At 48.5% G+C, this 13285-nt stretch overlaps 1 protein-coding gene across 2 annotated transcripts in view; it reads left to right on the plus strand.

The window, feature by feature from the left end:
- ADAMTS7 (ADAM metallopeptidase with thrombospondin type 1 motif 7) overlaps nt 1–13285 on the plus strand; it is a 176166-nt gene that overhangs the window by 117707 nt on the left and 45174 nt on the right. The window contains exons 22-23 of one of the 2 annotated variants that reach the window (XM_075006472.1): nt 1075–1221; nt 2270–2429. In XM_075006472.1, coding sequence (XP_074862573.1) covers nt 1075–1221; nt 2270–2429 — 307 coding nt within the window. Of the gene's footprint in view, nt 1–1074; nt 1222–2269; nt 2430–13285 lie in introns of those variants that run through there. The other variant, XM_075006474.1, reaches the window with a different exon arrangement.

The following is a 13285-nucleotide window of genomic DNA, read 5'->3' on the forward strand; positions in this document are numbered from 1 at the left end:
GTCTCCTATGAGTAGCGTGGAGCTGGGAGTCAGGCTCCAGCTTCTCACCACTCACAGGAACAGGGAAACTGACCAGTTCTGCTGCTGTGGTCAGTTCCCCTCTCCTGTGAGCTGTGGGGAGCTGGAGCCTGGCTCTCAGCTCCCTGCTGCTTGCTCACAGGAGACAAGAAGCTGATCAGGGCTGCTGCCCTGGTCAGTTTCCCCACTCCTGTCACTGGTGGCAACCAGAGCCTGACTCTGAGCTGCCACCATTGATAGGAGTGGCTGCTGCCACTGACAGGAATGGGGAAACCACTCCTGTCAGGAGCAGCAGCCTGACTCTTGCCATCCCTCACAGGAGCAGTTTCCCCACTCCTGTCAGGGACAGTGAGAGTCAGGCTGCCGCCCTGACAGGAGCTGTGAAACGGGAGCAGTTTCCCCACTCCTGTCAGGGACAGTGAGAGTCAGGCTGCCGCCCTGACAGGAGCTGTGAAACGGGAGCAGTTTCCCCACTCCTGTCAGACAGCGAGTCAGGCTGCTACTTCTGACGGGGCAGCAGCAGAGAGTCGGGCTCTAGCTGCCACCACTGACAGGAGCAGGGAAGCTGACCAGCGCAGCAGCTCTGGTCAGTTTCCCTGCTCATGTGAGTGGTGGGGAGCTGGCTCCAGGCTGCCCACCACTCAGACGAGCCAGGTCAGTTCCCCAGCTCCCCTGAGTGGTGGGTAGCCAGGAGCCAGGCACTGTTTTCCTGCCACTCAGCCATGTTAACCCGAGATTTGAGCAACTTGAATGCGCGTATCTCGGGCTTTTACTGTATTGTAGAAAGAGATGAACTGAGATCTACTGTATTCTTACAAAGTTGTATGCGACCAAGAGCCAAGCTTCAAATTATTAAAGTAACTCCACTTCCACAAAGGAGCCCGTCTACTCCCCAGCAGACAATAGTGATCAAAAGAATGGGCATTCAACACGGGGCAAATTTTTCTTAGGGCCTCTTCACACTGTCAGGCCAGAAGAAATGAGTAATTGGGGTGTTTTCCCCTTTCCCTTACTCCAGCCTGATTCTGATGTGATTGTTTGTTTGTTTCCCCTCAGTGCTCTGAGTCATGCGGTGGAGGTGAACAGGAGCGTTTAGTTACGTGTCCAGAATTTGGATGGTGTGATGAAATGTTAAGACCAAATAACACAAGACCCTGCAACACTCACCCCTGTACCAAATGGGTAGTGGGATCATGGGGAGAGGTGAGCAGATGTTTACAGGAAATTCTTCTACAGCTGAATTTATCACCTGTGTTGTTTTGGTACAGCAGTTTTCCAGGGACTTCGCTGTGATCTCAGATAAGAATACATCCTCTCTGCCACCTCCTCAGTAACACTGATTTCTGCGATCAACCTCCCACAATTGATAGTAGCATTTATAAGGCTGCATCTACGATTAAGCTTTTTGCTGCTCTCATTATCCTGGCTTTGTTAAAGCAGCAAATAGCCCCCTAAGGCAGATGCACAAATGTGTTTCTACCAGGCTAGCTTATTTTTGTTTGGAAAAGTAGAATAAACAATGCTGGCTCAAATCAGCTTATACCACTATCACTGTGCCTGTATATAGTAATGCTGGCAACAAAAAAAAAAAAAATGACACCTCTAATTTGACGTAGTTTCACTGGTAAAACTGTTTGGTGCAGGCCAATGCCCAGGCAGTGGCCATGGGCCTACGAAGTGAATGGAGCCATTTGATGAGCCTTTCAAGTTTCAATAAATTATCCAGTATATTGAAAATATAATCCTACACTGTTTCTCATTGACCAGCTTTGCTGAGCAAAGGCCCTCTGAGGAATTCTGTTTCTAAAGAAATCCTACTTTGACAAGATACATTGTAAAAACTGAACAAGACAGGCATATGAAGACAATAAATGTTGATGGGCATGGGTTGCTAGCTGTGCCCCGTATTTAGCCAACAAGAAGCCTTCCACTCACTCTGTCAGCAGAATTAAGAGAGGTCTAGTCGCTTAGCAGAAGATAACATTGTGCACGGCAGTGCCAGATAGCCGTTGTGTCAGGTACAATACAAATGCCTTTGTGTCCTATAGAAACAACTCACTGGAGCAGGGGATAAAAGAGAAATAAGTTCTACAAAGACAGTTTAGGCATTTTGCTCAGGTGCCCCTTTAAACATGCAAACAGCACTACAGTATATAGATATTAAGTGCAGTCTCAACCTCACAGCCATGTATAAAAAATATCTTAATTCTGAATGCAGCTGATTATATCTCGACTAATTAACTTTCTGCAGTGCACAGCCACCTGTGGTGGTGGCATCCAGCGGCGACAGGTGAAGTGCATGAACACAAAAACCGGTGAAGCTGAAGAGGACAGTAGCCTGTGTGACCATGAACAGTGGCCAGAGAACGCCCAGAAGTGCAATCCCCAGGACTGTGACACTAGTGAATCAAGTAAGTGCTTAATAACTAATACAAGGTCATAAGGTCATATGGCTTCAAAAACTTAGCATTGAAAATTCAGGGACTCGACATACTTCTTGCCAGTGAAATTAACATGACATGTTTTTCTCTTTATTAGGGTCAGGTTTTACAAGGGCTTGTGCAAGGCTTTCCAGTGTAGAAATTTTGCATTTCATAAACTCTGCTGAGGTTTACTTATGAGCTAAGGGGGTGGTAGACATTTCAACTTAGTTTCCAATTAAGAAACTCTGCCTTAAGTGGGGGATTGCATTCAGAATAAATATTTGCTGTAAGTCGTTTCCATATGCTAGTACAATCTCATTTATAACCCTGAATGGTGCCACAACTAAAACTAGTTTAAATCATGCACAGTTTGAAGGCCATTTAGGGAAGCTATAAGAAAACATGTTTTGTCATCAGGGTTTAGAATTGTTAATCATCTAAAGTTCTATGGTAGATTAAATCTAACTGAACTCAGACCTGTCTAACAAAAGGCCCACCTCAGACAGGTAAAAATGTCTGAAGCAGTCACAATACACAGCAGCTGGACCCTGTCTTGAGCTTGTATAAATCAGTATGTTCCTTACCTTCAATGAAGCTATGTGAATTTACCCCAACTGCAGATCTGGCCTTTTCCAGTTACGCACGGATAACGTCAGGGCTGGCATTCAGGCTTAGAGATCATTATAGTTATATGACACAACAGGAATGGCTTTAAAACCATTCAGTTGTTCCACTTTGGTATGGTGGAGAATTGGGCTTTTGGGGTTAGTCCTTCAAGATGCTGAACACTTTGGACCAAGTCAGTAAAACACTTAAATCAACGGCACTGCTGACATGCTTAAAATTAATCACATACCTAAGTCCATAGCTGGATCTGGCCAGAGTACTGAGCACCTTGGAGGACTGAACCTTTTGCAAGGCTTTTCCTATGACCCACATTTTGCTGTATGTGATGTCCAACGCAAGTCGGAATTTAGAAATGGCTGTACAGGAAAACATGGGTTTACTGGGCCTGGAAATGAGACTGGCTGGCTAGCTACAAAGCAGGTATTGCATGAGGTTATCATATTTTCATTTCAACCCTATTAAATAACAGAACAGACATTGCGCTGTGTGCAACAGGTGGGATTTTCAAAAGTGCCCTGACTGAAGTAAAAATGAATTTTGCCATGGATGCTAGTAGGAGCCATTAGGTCAGCAGCAACTGAAAGCTCCTTGTTGACTTTAATGGATCTTGGATCAGGACTGTAATCAGGCCCATGTTTTTCATTCTGATCCAATATAGCAAAGAAATTTGAATGTACTTGGGGCATGGTGGGGGGAAGAGGCTGATGCTTTTGAGCTGAACATCCAGGCCCCAACCCAGTCGTCTCATTTGCTTTCCTCATCTTTTTGTTGGGGCTGGTGAGTGTGTAAAATGAACATCATTAGCTCATATGGTGTAGCCATTTGTCAGCCTGCAATTCTGCCCACTCTGTGAGGAGCGATTCGTTATGTCACTTCAGATACGAATCATGCGCAATCTGCACTGGGTCTTCTGAGAAGACCGAATGAGATGTCTGGGTCTCTGGCCTCCTGAACATCCATGCAGAGAACTTGCCATATCAATTTACATAGTTGTCCTTCCGTACAGGACACGTCCCCTCAATCTTGAGCTTTATGAAGGCGTGAAATAAGATCCAGGTTCAGAGTGCAGGACTCAGCACATCTCCTGTAGGGCTGTGGTTCTCAATCTTCATTCCTTCTGATAGCAAAAACCACTACGCTACCTCAGGACTGGGGACTGAAGCCTGAGACTACCTGAGTCATCCTGCCCCAAGTAGGGTGGCCAAAGGAAGCCAAACCCCAAGAGCCCCAGGGGAGGGGTCTGTATCCTCACCCCTCCCATCCTCAGGTTTCAGCCCCAGGCTGCCAGCAAATCCGACATCAGTCCTGGTGGCCCCACTACAGCGGGGTTGTGACCCATTTTGAGGCCCTGACCAGTGTTCCCTCGAAGCTGTACGTCTGTGCAGCTGCACAGAAGAAAATCCGGTGCTGCCCCGCTGATTAGCAGAGCGCCCCCAGCTACGTTTGTGTTTCTGCGGGTGGTGTACATGTGCACGCATCTCAGGGCACGTAAATATTTATTCTGCGCATGGATGGAAAAATTTCTAGCACGGGTGGAAAACATTAGTGGGAACATTGGTCCTGACCCACAGTTTGAGAACCCCTGCTGTAGAGACTGGGAACATTCCAGAGCCCACTCAGTACCAGCCAGCTAAACTTAATAAACAAGGAACAAGGTAAAAACTCAGTATTGGCGGGTCTGAGATCCCATAGTGACTTCCCAGTACAAGCATAGGGGAAACCACTGCTGTATTATTTCATACGTTGTTGGTAAATGTTTAAATGTCAGGCACTTCCTTGGGCTTATGGTCTGGTTGCCCCTTACTCAGCTGTACTTTGAAGAGGACTGAAAATCACATTGAAGCATTGTGCATTTCCTGGGTCCAGTCAGTGTTAATAGTCTTTTAGCAGAACTTAAAGCTTCATGTTGTTTCTTATCTCATCCCACCATTTCACATGTGAACCCCTCAAGGTAACTAACAAAGGGAACAGTTTGTGGCAGGTGATCTGGAAGACATTGGGCAAACGTACTGAATCTTTTAGAGGAAGTCTGGCCCTCTGTCCCCACCAGGGCTATGTAGGGCTCCAGCAAATGGAGCCAACACAGCTCTGCTATGCAGGAACTTGGAAGGGAGCAATAGAAAGAGGAAGGCATGGGCATTAGAAAATGTTCCTAACAGTCAGAGTCGTTAAGCCCTGGAATAAATTGCCTGGGATGGTTGTGGAATCTCCATCACTGGAGATATTTAAGAACAGGTTGGATAAGTATCTAACAGGGATGACAGAGATGGGGCTTGGTCCTGCTGTGGGAGCAGAGGACTGGACTTGGTGACCTCTCGTGGTCCCTTCCAGCGCTAGTGTTCTGTGATTCTGTGATACGCAGCCCTGTGGCGTGAACATTGTGGGACAGTGGCTGTCAGCACAGCTGTGCATGTGGGACGGTGCTGTTGGATCAGGCATGGCACAGACCTTCCTGCCCCACCAAAGGGGCACATGAGCACAGCAGCTGCTGCTGAGGCAGGGGTGGGGGTGGGAAAGGGACAGCCAGTGCGACCCAGTCCAGCTACTCTGGCAGGTTGAGGGGGGAGAATTTGCACCTTTCTGAGCTCTATTCCTTTATTGAATATACCCTGGGCCATGGTAATTCGTTTCATTCATGGCTTTAAAGTAATTCTAGGACTTTCATTAACCCCTGATGTTTAGTTGTCTTTTTCTGCTCCCTTCCTCATAGTGAGATGCTTGAATCTTTTCCGGTCAGTGGGGAATGCTTCACCCCCTCTCTGGTCCCTGCCCTGCCCAGGAAAACAGAGTTGTCCCATCCACAGGCTGGTTTGGGGTTGTCATTCCAGGCCCTGCACTTTGGGGAGCCTGGTGGCAGCTGCATTAACCAGCCTGTGGGTGGGACTGCAGGACCCAGAGCAGCCTGGGGGGATTACTTGGTGGTCCCTGTGTGGGGAAGCAGCAAGGGTCAGGTCCCGCCCCACCACCCCCACACACGCTCACCATGGCAGCAAGAGCTGGAGTGACCCATCTGCCTGCTCTGCTCTGTGGGCCATCTCCCAGCCCACTGCGCTCTGTCCCCGCTGCACAGAGAAGTGGGGCCAATGGGTGGGAAGAGGGCGGCGGGCAGAGAGGATCAGGCTGCAGGGTGCTGTGTTGAGTGTGGGGGACCCTCCTGCAGCTGCCTCGTAGCAGCCCCAGTCGTGTTGCTCTGCGGAGGAGGGTTTTGGGGAGTGGAAGGGGCAGAACAGGAGAAGGGGTGGAATGGGGGGGCAGGGTTTGGGGCAGGGCCGGGGAGTGGGAGCCCCAGGCCCGCCTCAGGACAGCCCTACAGGAAAGTGTTGTGGATGGAAGAGTTTTGCCCAGATTGAATTTGTGTGTGTGTGTGTGTGTGTGTGTGTGTACACACGTGTGCTGGGGGTGTTGTGAGTGAAACGAACGCTCTGAAGAACGCCGGCGCAATGAGAGGTGGCAGTCTGGCCTTTAAAATAATAGAAATGCCAAGCAGTGATCCTGGCAGTCATTTGCACCTCCCCAGCGGTCTGGGACAGCTGGAATGTTCCCTTTTGCCTGGCTCGCTGCCCTCTGCTAATGGCGGTTCCCCCCTATGAATAAAAAGGGTTTTCAGTTGAGAGTTAGTCCTTTCCATGGGAAACTGAATGGTCATGGACGGTGGGGCCGACAGCCACCACAGGCTCTGGGGCAAGGGAGGAGGAGGGGGCCTGGCTCCATACCCTGGAAGGCAGGAGGCCAAGGGCAGATGGGGCAGGGCCCAAGGCAGTTAGCTCTTAGTGTGGCTCGAGTCCCGGTGCTGCCCTTCTCCCTGCCATTAGAGCTGCTTGGAACAGTGCTGCCACGGTACTTCAAAGAGACCTGTAGCTCTGGCCACCACCGCTGCCAACATAGCCTTTGTGATGCTGAAGCCCAGGCCAGTTGCCCCATCTCTTCCCCCGCTGCCCCCCCATCGGCAGGCCAGGCCATCAATTCAGTGCATGGTTTTTAAACCATATGGGGACAGCATGTGTTTTTCAGCTCTGAGTCTGACTAGCCTAGCAGATGGGTCTGAGGTCTGCAGGGTCTGTGGAGGGAGTTGGTTTATGATGGAACATGTCATGTGGGTAACGCCAGGCAAGCAGCTGACACGCACGTAGGTCCAAATCAACGTCCTCAAAGGTTTCAGGTCACTAAAAAGGAAAACTGCAGAGAGGGGAGTGTTGCCAATAGGGAACCTCAGTGATTGATAGTCCTTTTGGGTGGAAAATAGTACAGCAATATGCAGTTATTGTTCTCTTCCTTTTCCTCCCTTTGTTCTTATGCTGAATAGCCATGAGAAATAGGCTCAAAATAGCACTGTGCTGAGAGGTGTTTGGAGGAGCAGCTTCCCTGCGGTAAGACGACTGTGTTTCTGTCAGGCTTGGAAAGCCTCATGCCGGAGACATAGAGTGAGAAGGGTGCCCAGGGGCCATACCAGTGTAAGGGAGCCTCTAACAAACAACTCCCCCCACCCGTGTTTCCTTTGGTAAAGGACAGGTCACAATGAGCCTTGCTTGGGCCTGCAGGATGGAAGCTGCACAAGACGTACTTGTTATTAATCCTTTCCTGGTCCTAACTCGTGCACACAGGGGTCAGGAAATTGCTCTTCTCGCGCTTCTGGGGAATCCACGGTGCTCCTGCCCCTAGGACAGCAGTCAGGTAAATGCCCTAATCTAGCGGTTCCCGACCTTCCAGAGGGGGACCTATTTTGACAATTCAGGAAGACTTTGTGACCCAAGGCAATTCAAAACCCGGGGGAGGGAGGTTCTCCCCTGGGAAAAACACCCCCCCACTCCCCAGCTTAATCCCCTCAACCCCAAAATGTCCCCTGCCCCCCCCCCACCTCCCCACCCCTGGCTTAAACCCCTCTCAGCTAGGGTTTCCAGATTTTTGGAAAACTTGTGTGGGACAGGCAGCCCCACCTCCAGGATCCCCAGCCAGGACTGCCTGTCCCACGTAAGATTTCCAAAAAACGGAGCAGGGACCCTGGCAGCCCTGCAGTTGAGAGCTAGCTGGGGCACGGAGCCCTGGCCAGCCTCCCCAGCCATACAATTCCTCCTGCCAGCCATTAAACCAATTAAACTGAGTTTCATTTCAGCACAGCAAGGCCAGGCAGGGACTGGGAGCCAGAGGAGTGAGTGGTGGCAGAGCCACAAATGGCTCCTTTAAGAACCACATGTGGCTCAGAGCTGCCCAGGCGGTGACCCTTGCCAAATCTAATCGCAATCCATAAATTGGGAATCTCTGCCCTAATCTGTCCCATAGCATCCAGCCAGCAAGGGATCAGGTAACCATTATCAGGGAGAGGACAAATCACTTACAATAACCTTTAGCTGGCAATTATTTCTGTCCGTCCTCAGAGCCATGCATGTGATATGCTGTTAACGACTGTGCTGGGTCAATGGGCTGCATGAGGCCCTGGAGCCAGGCTGGTGGCATTGCTCCTTCGTTCCCTCATATTCTCACTTCACCCAGGCTGAAGCTGAACCATGAAGGGGCTAATAAACAGCCTGGCCTTCAGGCCCAGATCTCACTGACTAGGAGATTCAACAAAGATCTGGGTGGGAATGTTCCTGATAAGCTGAGCACTTGGGCGGATGCACAGGAGAGATTTGGGTGCTGCTCAGCAGATTAGACTAGCGCCCAGAGCCACCCACAGCTTGCAGCGTATGTTTCTACTGGAGGTGCACATCCACACATGCCTTGGTGCACATGACAAAATTCATTCCTCCCATGGATGGACAAAATTAAAGGGAACATAGCTGGGTGGTGTGCAACACAGAGTAATGGCTTTTCAGTGTCCTGGTTAAAATACCAGCATTTAGATGCGGGGTTAATATATCAGGCCCAGCCGACTGCAGATGTGTTACTTGCATTGCAGACTGAACTTGCCTGTTGGAGTCTCAAGCCAGAAATGTTGGGTTAATGCCCAGGAACGATCAGAGGTTCTTTGAAAATCTGGGTTAATGATGCACAGTTCCAGCTCAGGGCCATGTGCTTTGAAATGCAGCAAACCAAAACCATTGGGATTAATCATTACTCTGAGTCAGGAGCTCTGGGACTGTTTTGCAGAGCTTACACCAGAGTGACTGGTACAATATGAGAAACTAAACCTTGTTCTGCCTTCTCTTCAGCCCTCACCAATCCTTCCCCAAGACACAAACGAGAAAAATCCTTAAACTCTCACCATTTTCAAAGAGGTCAGAAACTGAAAGCGAGGCAACCGTGTTAAACCAGCTGCCCCCTAGGAAGTGCCAGGCACGTTCTGGATTAAATGGGTGGCAGCAGGAGGCAATGACTTTTCTGTCATCCACGGTACAGAGAATCTGAAATTTATTTTGGTGCAGTAGTGCAGAGGACTGTAAGTTACTGAGACTGTGCTTCCGCCACAAAATAAAGACTACATTCTGCAGATGCTGAGAGAAGGCTGGTTGCTCACCCACCTCATGAAAACAGCCCCTCCAAATAGACAGACTGACATGAGATGTCCCTAGATAAGTCAGTTCTTCCCTAAACTCTTTGAATTTTGGTGCATGCTGTATTTTCTTTTCATTTGGGAATCTGGATCAGTCAAAAAAAACATCCACTGTTTGCGAACAGCCATCACTCCATCATGCAGTCATGGTTCAGAGCCCTGGAATTTCATGTTAGAAAAGGAGTGACTAGTTTCATGGTCAGTTACGATTGCATTTGCAAACAGTTAAATGACTGGACCCAGAAGAAGCTTGTGAAGTATCTTTGGCGGCAGCTCAGCCAGCAGTGTAGCATTTTGTTGTGCAACACACGCTCTGGTGGCCAGAGATACCTTGACACCCTGGTAAAGCTGTGACGGTGTGAAGGGACTGTGCAATATGCTCATTGTGCTCAGGGAGCATCTGACTGCTGGCTCTGTAATAGCTTGGCGGTGTCCAAAACGCCAGCCCCATATGTCACTGACACTGAGCGCATGCTGTGACCATGAGTGAAAGGGAAGTCACTGTTCAGGAGCGAGGTCGCTGCAAACCTTCTGACCCCTCTTGGCCCTTCTAACCTGTTGCTGAGGTGCTGCCACAGTGCACTGTGAGCCATCTGTGCTTACATCCGCGACGGACTCGGAACTGCATCGCATGCAGGACTCGAATGCTGGCAATGGTCGATCACACAGGACGGTTATAACTTTACTGCTTTGTTAATTGTAATTTCCCCTGCCATCCTCGAGGACTGAGTGGAACTAGACAGCTTCTTGGATTGAGGCAGGGATAGCAAAACAAGGGCAGAATTTGGGTTGGGTTTATGTAAAGTGCCCATGTGTCTCCCCTTCACATCCAATAGTATTTGAGTATTTCCAGCCAGGCAGCTTCCACCCTGCTTTGTAACCCTTCACCGGCAGTGTTTGAATTTAGCCCACAGTTTGGTTTCCCAGCCCCCTACGTTCACTTCCTGTTCTATGATGGGGGTGGGGAAGCAGATAGGAAGCTGGGGAGGCCCTGGCCAAGTGGCTGCATCAAGGAGCTGGTTAGGGAAGTGTGGCGGGCCCATTTCCGTGACAGCAATTGACTTTTGGGTGGGTGGTTGGCTTGGAGGCAGGTGCCTCAAACCTGCAGTTTCCCCCAGCTAACTGCCATGGAAGGGAGCCAAACTGGCTGGGGAGGTGGGGCTGCCAGTGGCAGGCGGGGAGGAAGGATTCAGGGATTCTAAGGTCAGAAAGTACCCCTGCAATCTTTGAGTCTGATCTGCTTCACTTCACCAGCTATTGGACTGTCCCAAACTAATTCCTGTTTGCACAGGAGCAGATCTGTTAGCGCAACAACCAGTCTGAATGTTAAAACGGCTAGTAATGCAGACTCCTTAGTAACCTGATCCACTGGAGAATTACCTTCACTGTTAACACTTTGCACCTTGTTTCTATTCTGAATTTGTCTAGTTTCTAGCTCTCAGCCATTGGATCTTGTCAGAGCTTTGCCAGCTAAATCAAAGATCCTTCCTTTGTCAGACATAAGTGCTTACAGATGGGGATTGTCACCGCCGAGTTGTTTCTTCATGGAGCTAAACAAATTGCGCTTCTGGGGCTCTCACTGGAAGACACGTTTCCCATTCTTTCATCTGTCTCTTGGCTCTTGTCTGAACTGTCTCCAGCTTATCAAGTCGTCTTCAACTGTGGACACGAGAACTGGACACAGGGTTCTGGTGCCAAATGCAGCAGTAATATAATCTCCCTACTCCTGCTCAGGATCAGCCTGTCCACAAAGCAAAGGAGGGGGAAGTTGCTGTTGTTGAGAGTCTGGACTGCTTAGTGCCTCTCAGGAGACGGAGTCATCTTTATCTCTTAAGTGGCTCTGACTATTAACCTCCTTGTGATTATCTGTGGGATTTGTCTCCCTCCGGACTTCCTGGGTCCATGGGAATAAACTCAGTAGCATTTTTTTGAGGCTGCATCCAAGTCAGTTTGTGTTACAATGACCTAAAGAAAAGAGCAGTAATTATGGTGGGAGAAGGAGTCTGACTTCAGCCTAGCAGAAGCCTACTTATTCCCAGTCAGTCCATTACAAAAGAGTGTTAGCAGAGACTAACTATTATGTAGGTGACAGCTGCGAAGAGCATCTTTTATGTTAGTCAGACGGGGCAGATAATCACCATTTTGGAAGACAGAGAATCAGAAAGCCAGCCCTGAAGTTGCAGGATTTTCCCACAGAGTAATCACCTCAAAGCTGCTCACAAAAGGCTAGGTGATCTTCTCATACGTTACATGAAAATGAAATGATCCTTTCCTCCCCCGACACTAAGCAGTTATCCCTTTTCACCCTGCCGCTATGCACATACTACCCAAATAAATAAATCATTTAAATCGTGTAGGTAGGCTGCCATAATTGTAATTTTGTGGCTATTTAAATTTGGGAGGCTGTGTACTGTCCCTGGAGCAGTTTAAAAACCTGGAGAGAGAAACATGTAGGCCATTCCAGGAAGAATGATACTGGCACAGACCACAGAGAGGAGAGGTTTGTGTTTGCCATAGCATGATGCAGCACCTGTAGTTATACCTTGATTCCATAAGAAGTGTTTTGTAGCTAGGTAACATGATGAGTAGACTTAAACTGTGTCATAGAAATAGACTTAAACAAATCATAGAAATAATTCCAGAACATTTACAACACACGAAATCACTTCTTGAAGTCTGTGCCTTTATCTCAGGTATTTCCTTTGGTTATTATAAGGCACATTAAAGTTATACCTTCATTCAGACTGCTTCAGATCCAAGAACCCGATCCAATGGAGAATTACCTTCACTGTTAATAATTTGCACCTAATTTCTGTTCTGAATTTGTCTGGTTTCCAGCTCCCAGCCACTGGATCCAAGAGCCAGTCTCCTCCCCCGTACTCCTCACACACAACAACGGTGCTGCAAAGCTAGAGCACAACTAGGTTGATTTAAAAAAAGTTGTTTTTAAATGTTTATAGTGTATCTTTAAAAAGTAGATGAAATGTCAAATAATTGCACACCCCTATAAATTGAAATCCTGCCCCCGCAGTGTAAGGAGAAGTTTGGAGTTGCTTGCGGGGGAGGGGGCTTTGGGCTTCTAGAATTCAGAACCAATTTTTGTTCTGTGGGATCTTCATTTGTTTACCTGTGGGGGCTGCTGACACTGCATGTTGCCAAGCAAGCTCATCCTTTCATCGTTTTCTCCTCCCTCTTCCCACGGCTGTCTCATAGTATGACCTCAGCAGTCTACAGGGACTTGCCTGGATAATCTGTCAAAGCTCAAGGCACTTCCCCCTTTCAGAGGGGAATGTGCGTGTCTTAGAAGTTCATAGCTTCAGGTCTGGAAATTCTAACTGGCTGCTGCCAAGGAAATGTATTGTGTCAACCTTCACATATCCCCATTGGTGAGGGGAGAGGGATAGCTCAGTGATTTGAGCATTGGCCTGCTAAACCCCAGGTTATGAGCTCAGTCCTTGAGGAGGCCAGTTGAGGGTCTGGGGCAAATAGATTTAAAAAAAAAAAAAATGGTCTTTCAGGGATGGCACTTGCTGCTGCCAAGAAGGCAGTGGACTGGAATCAATGATCTCCCAAGGTCCCTTCCAGTTCTGCAAGATGTGTATCTCCACATATTTATGTTACATTAAGATGACTAGAGCTAGTAAGCAGATGTCATTATTTTAATTGTGTGGCCTGCATGTCGGTAACAAGCTGTTTTGTGCTTTCTTTATTATATTTCAAACATTCAGAA

This window comes from Carettochelys insculpta, chromosome 12 (assembly GCF_033958435.1).
Source record: "Carettochelys insculpta isolate YL-2023 chromosome 12, ASM3395843v1, whole genome shotgun sequence".
In the NCBI taxonomy this organism is placed as follows: domain Eukaryota; kingdom Metazoa; phylum Chordata; order Testudines; family Carettochelyidae; genus Carettochelys; species Carettochelys insculpta.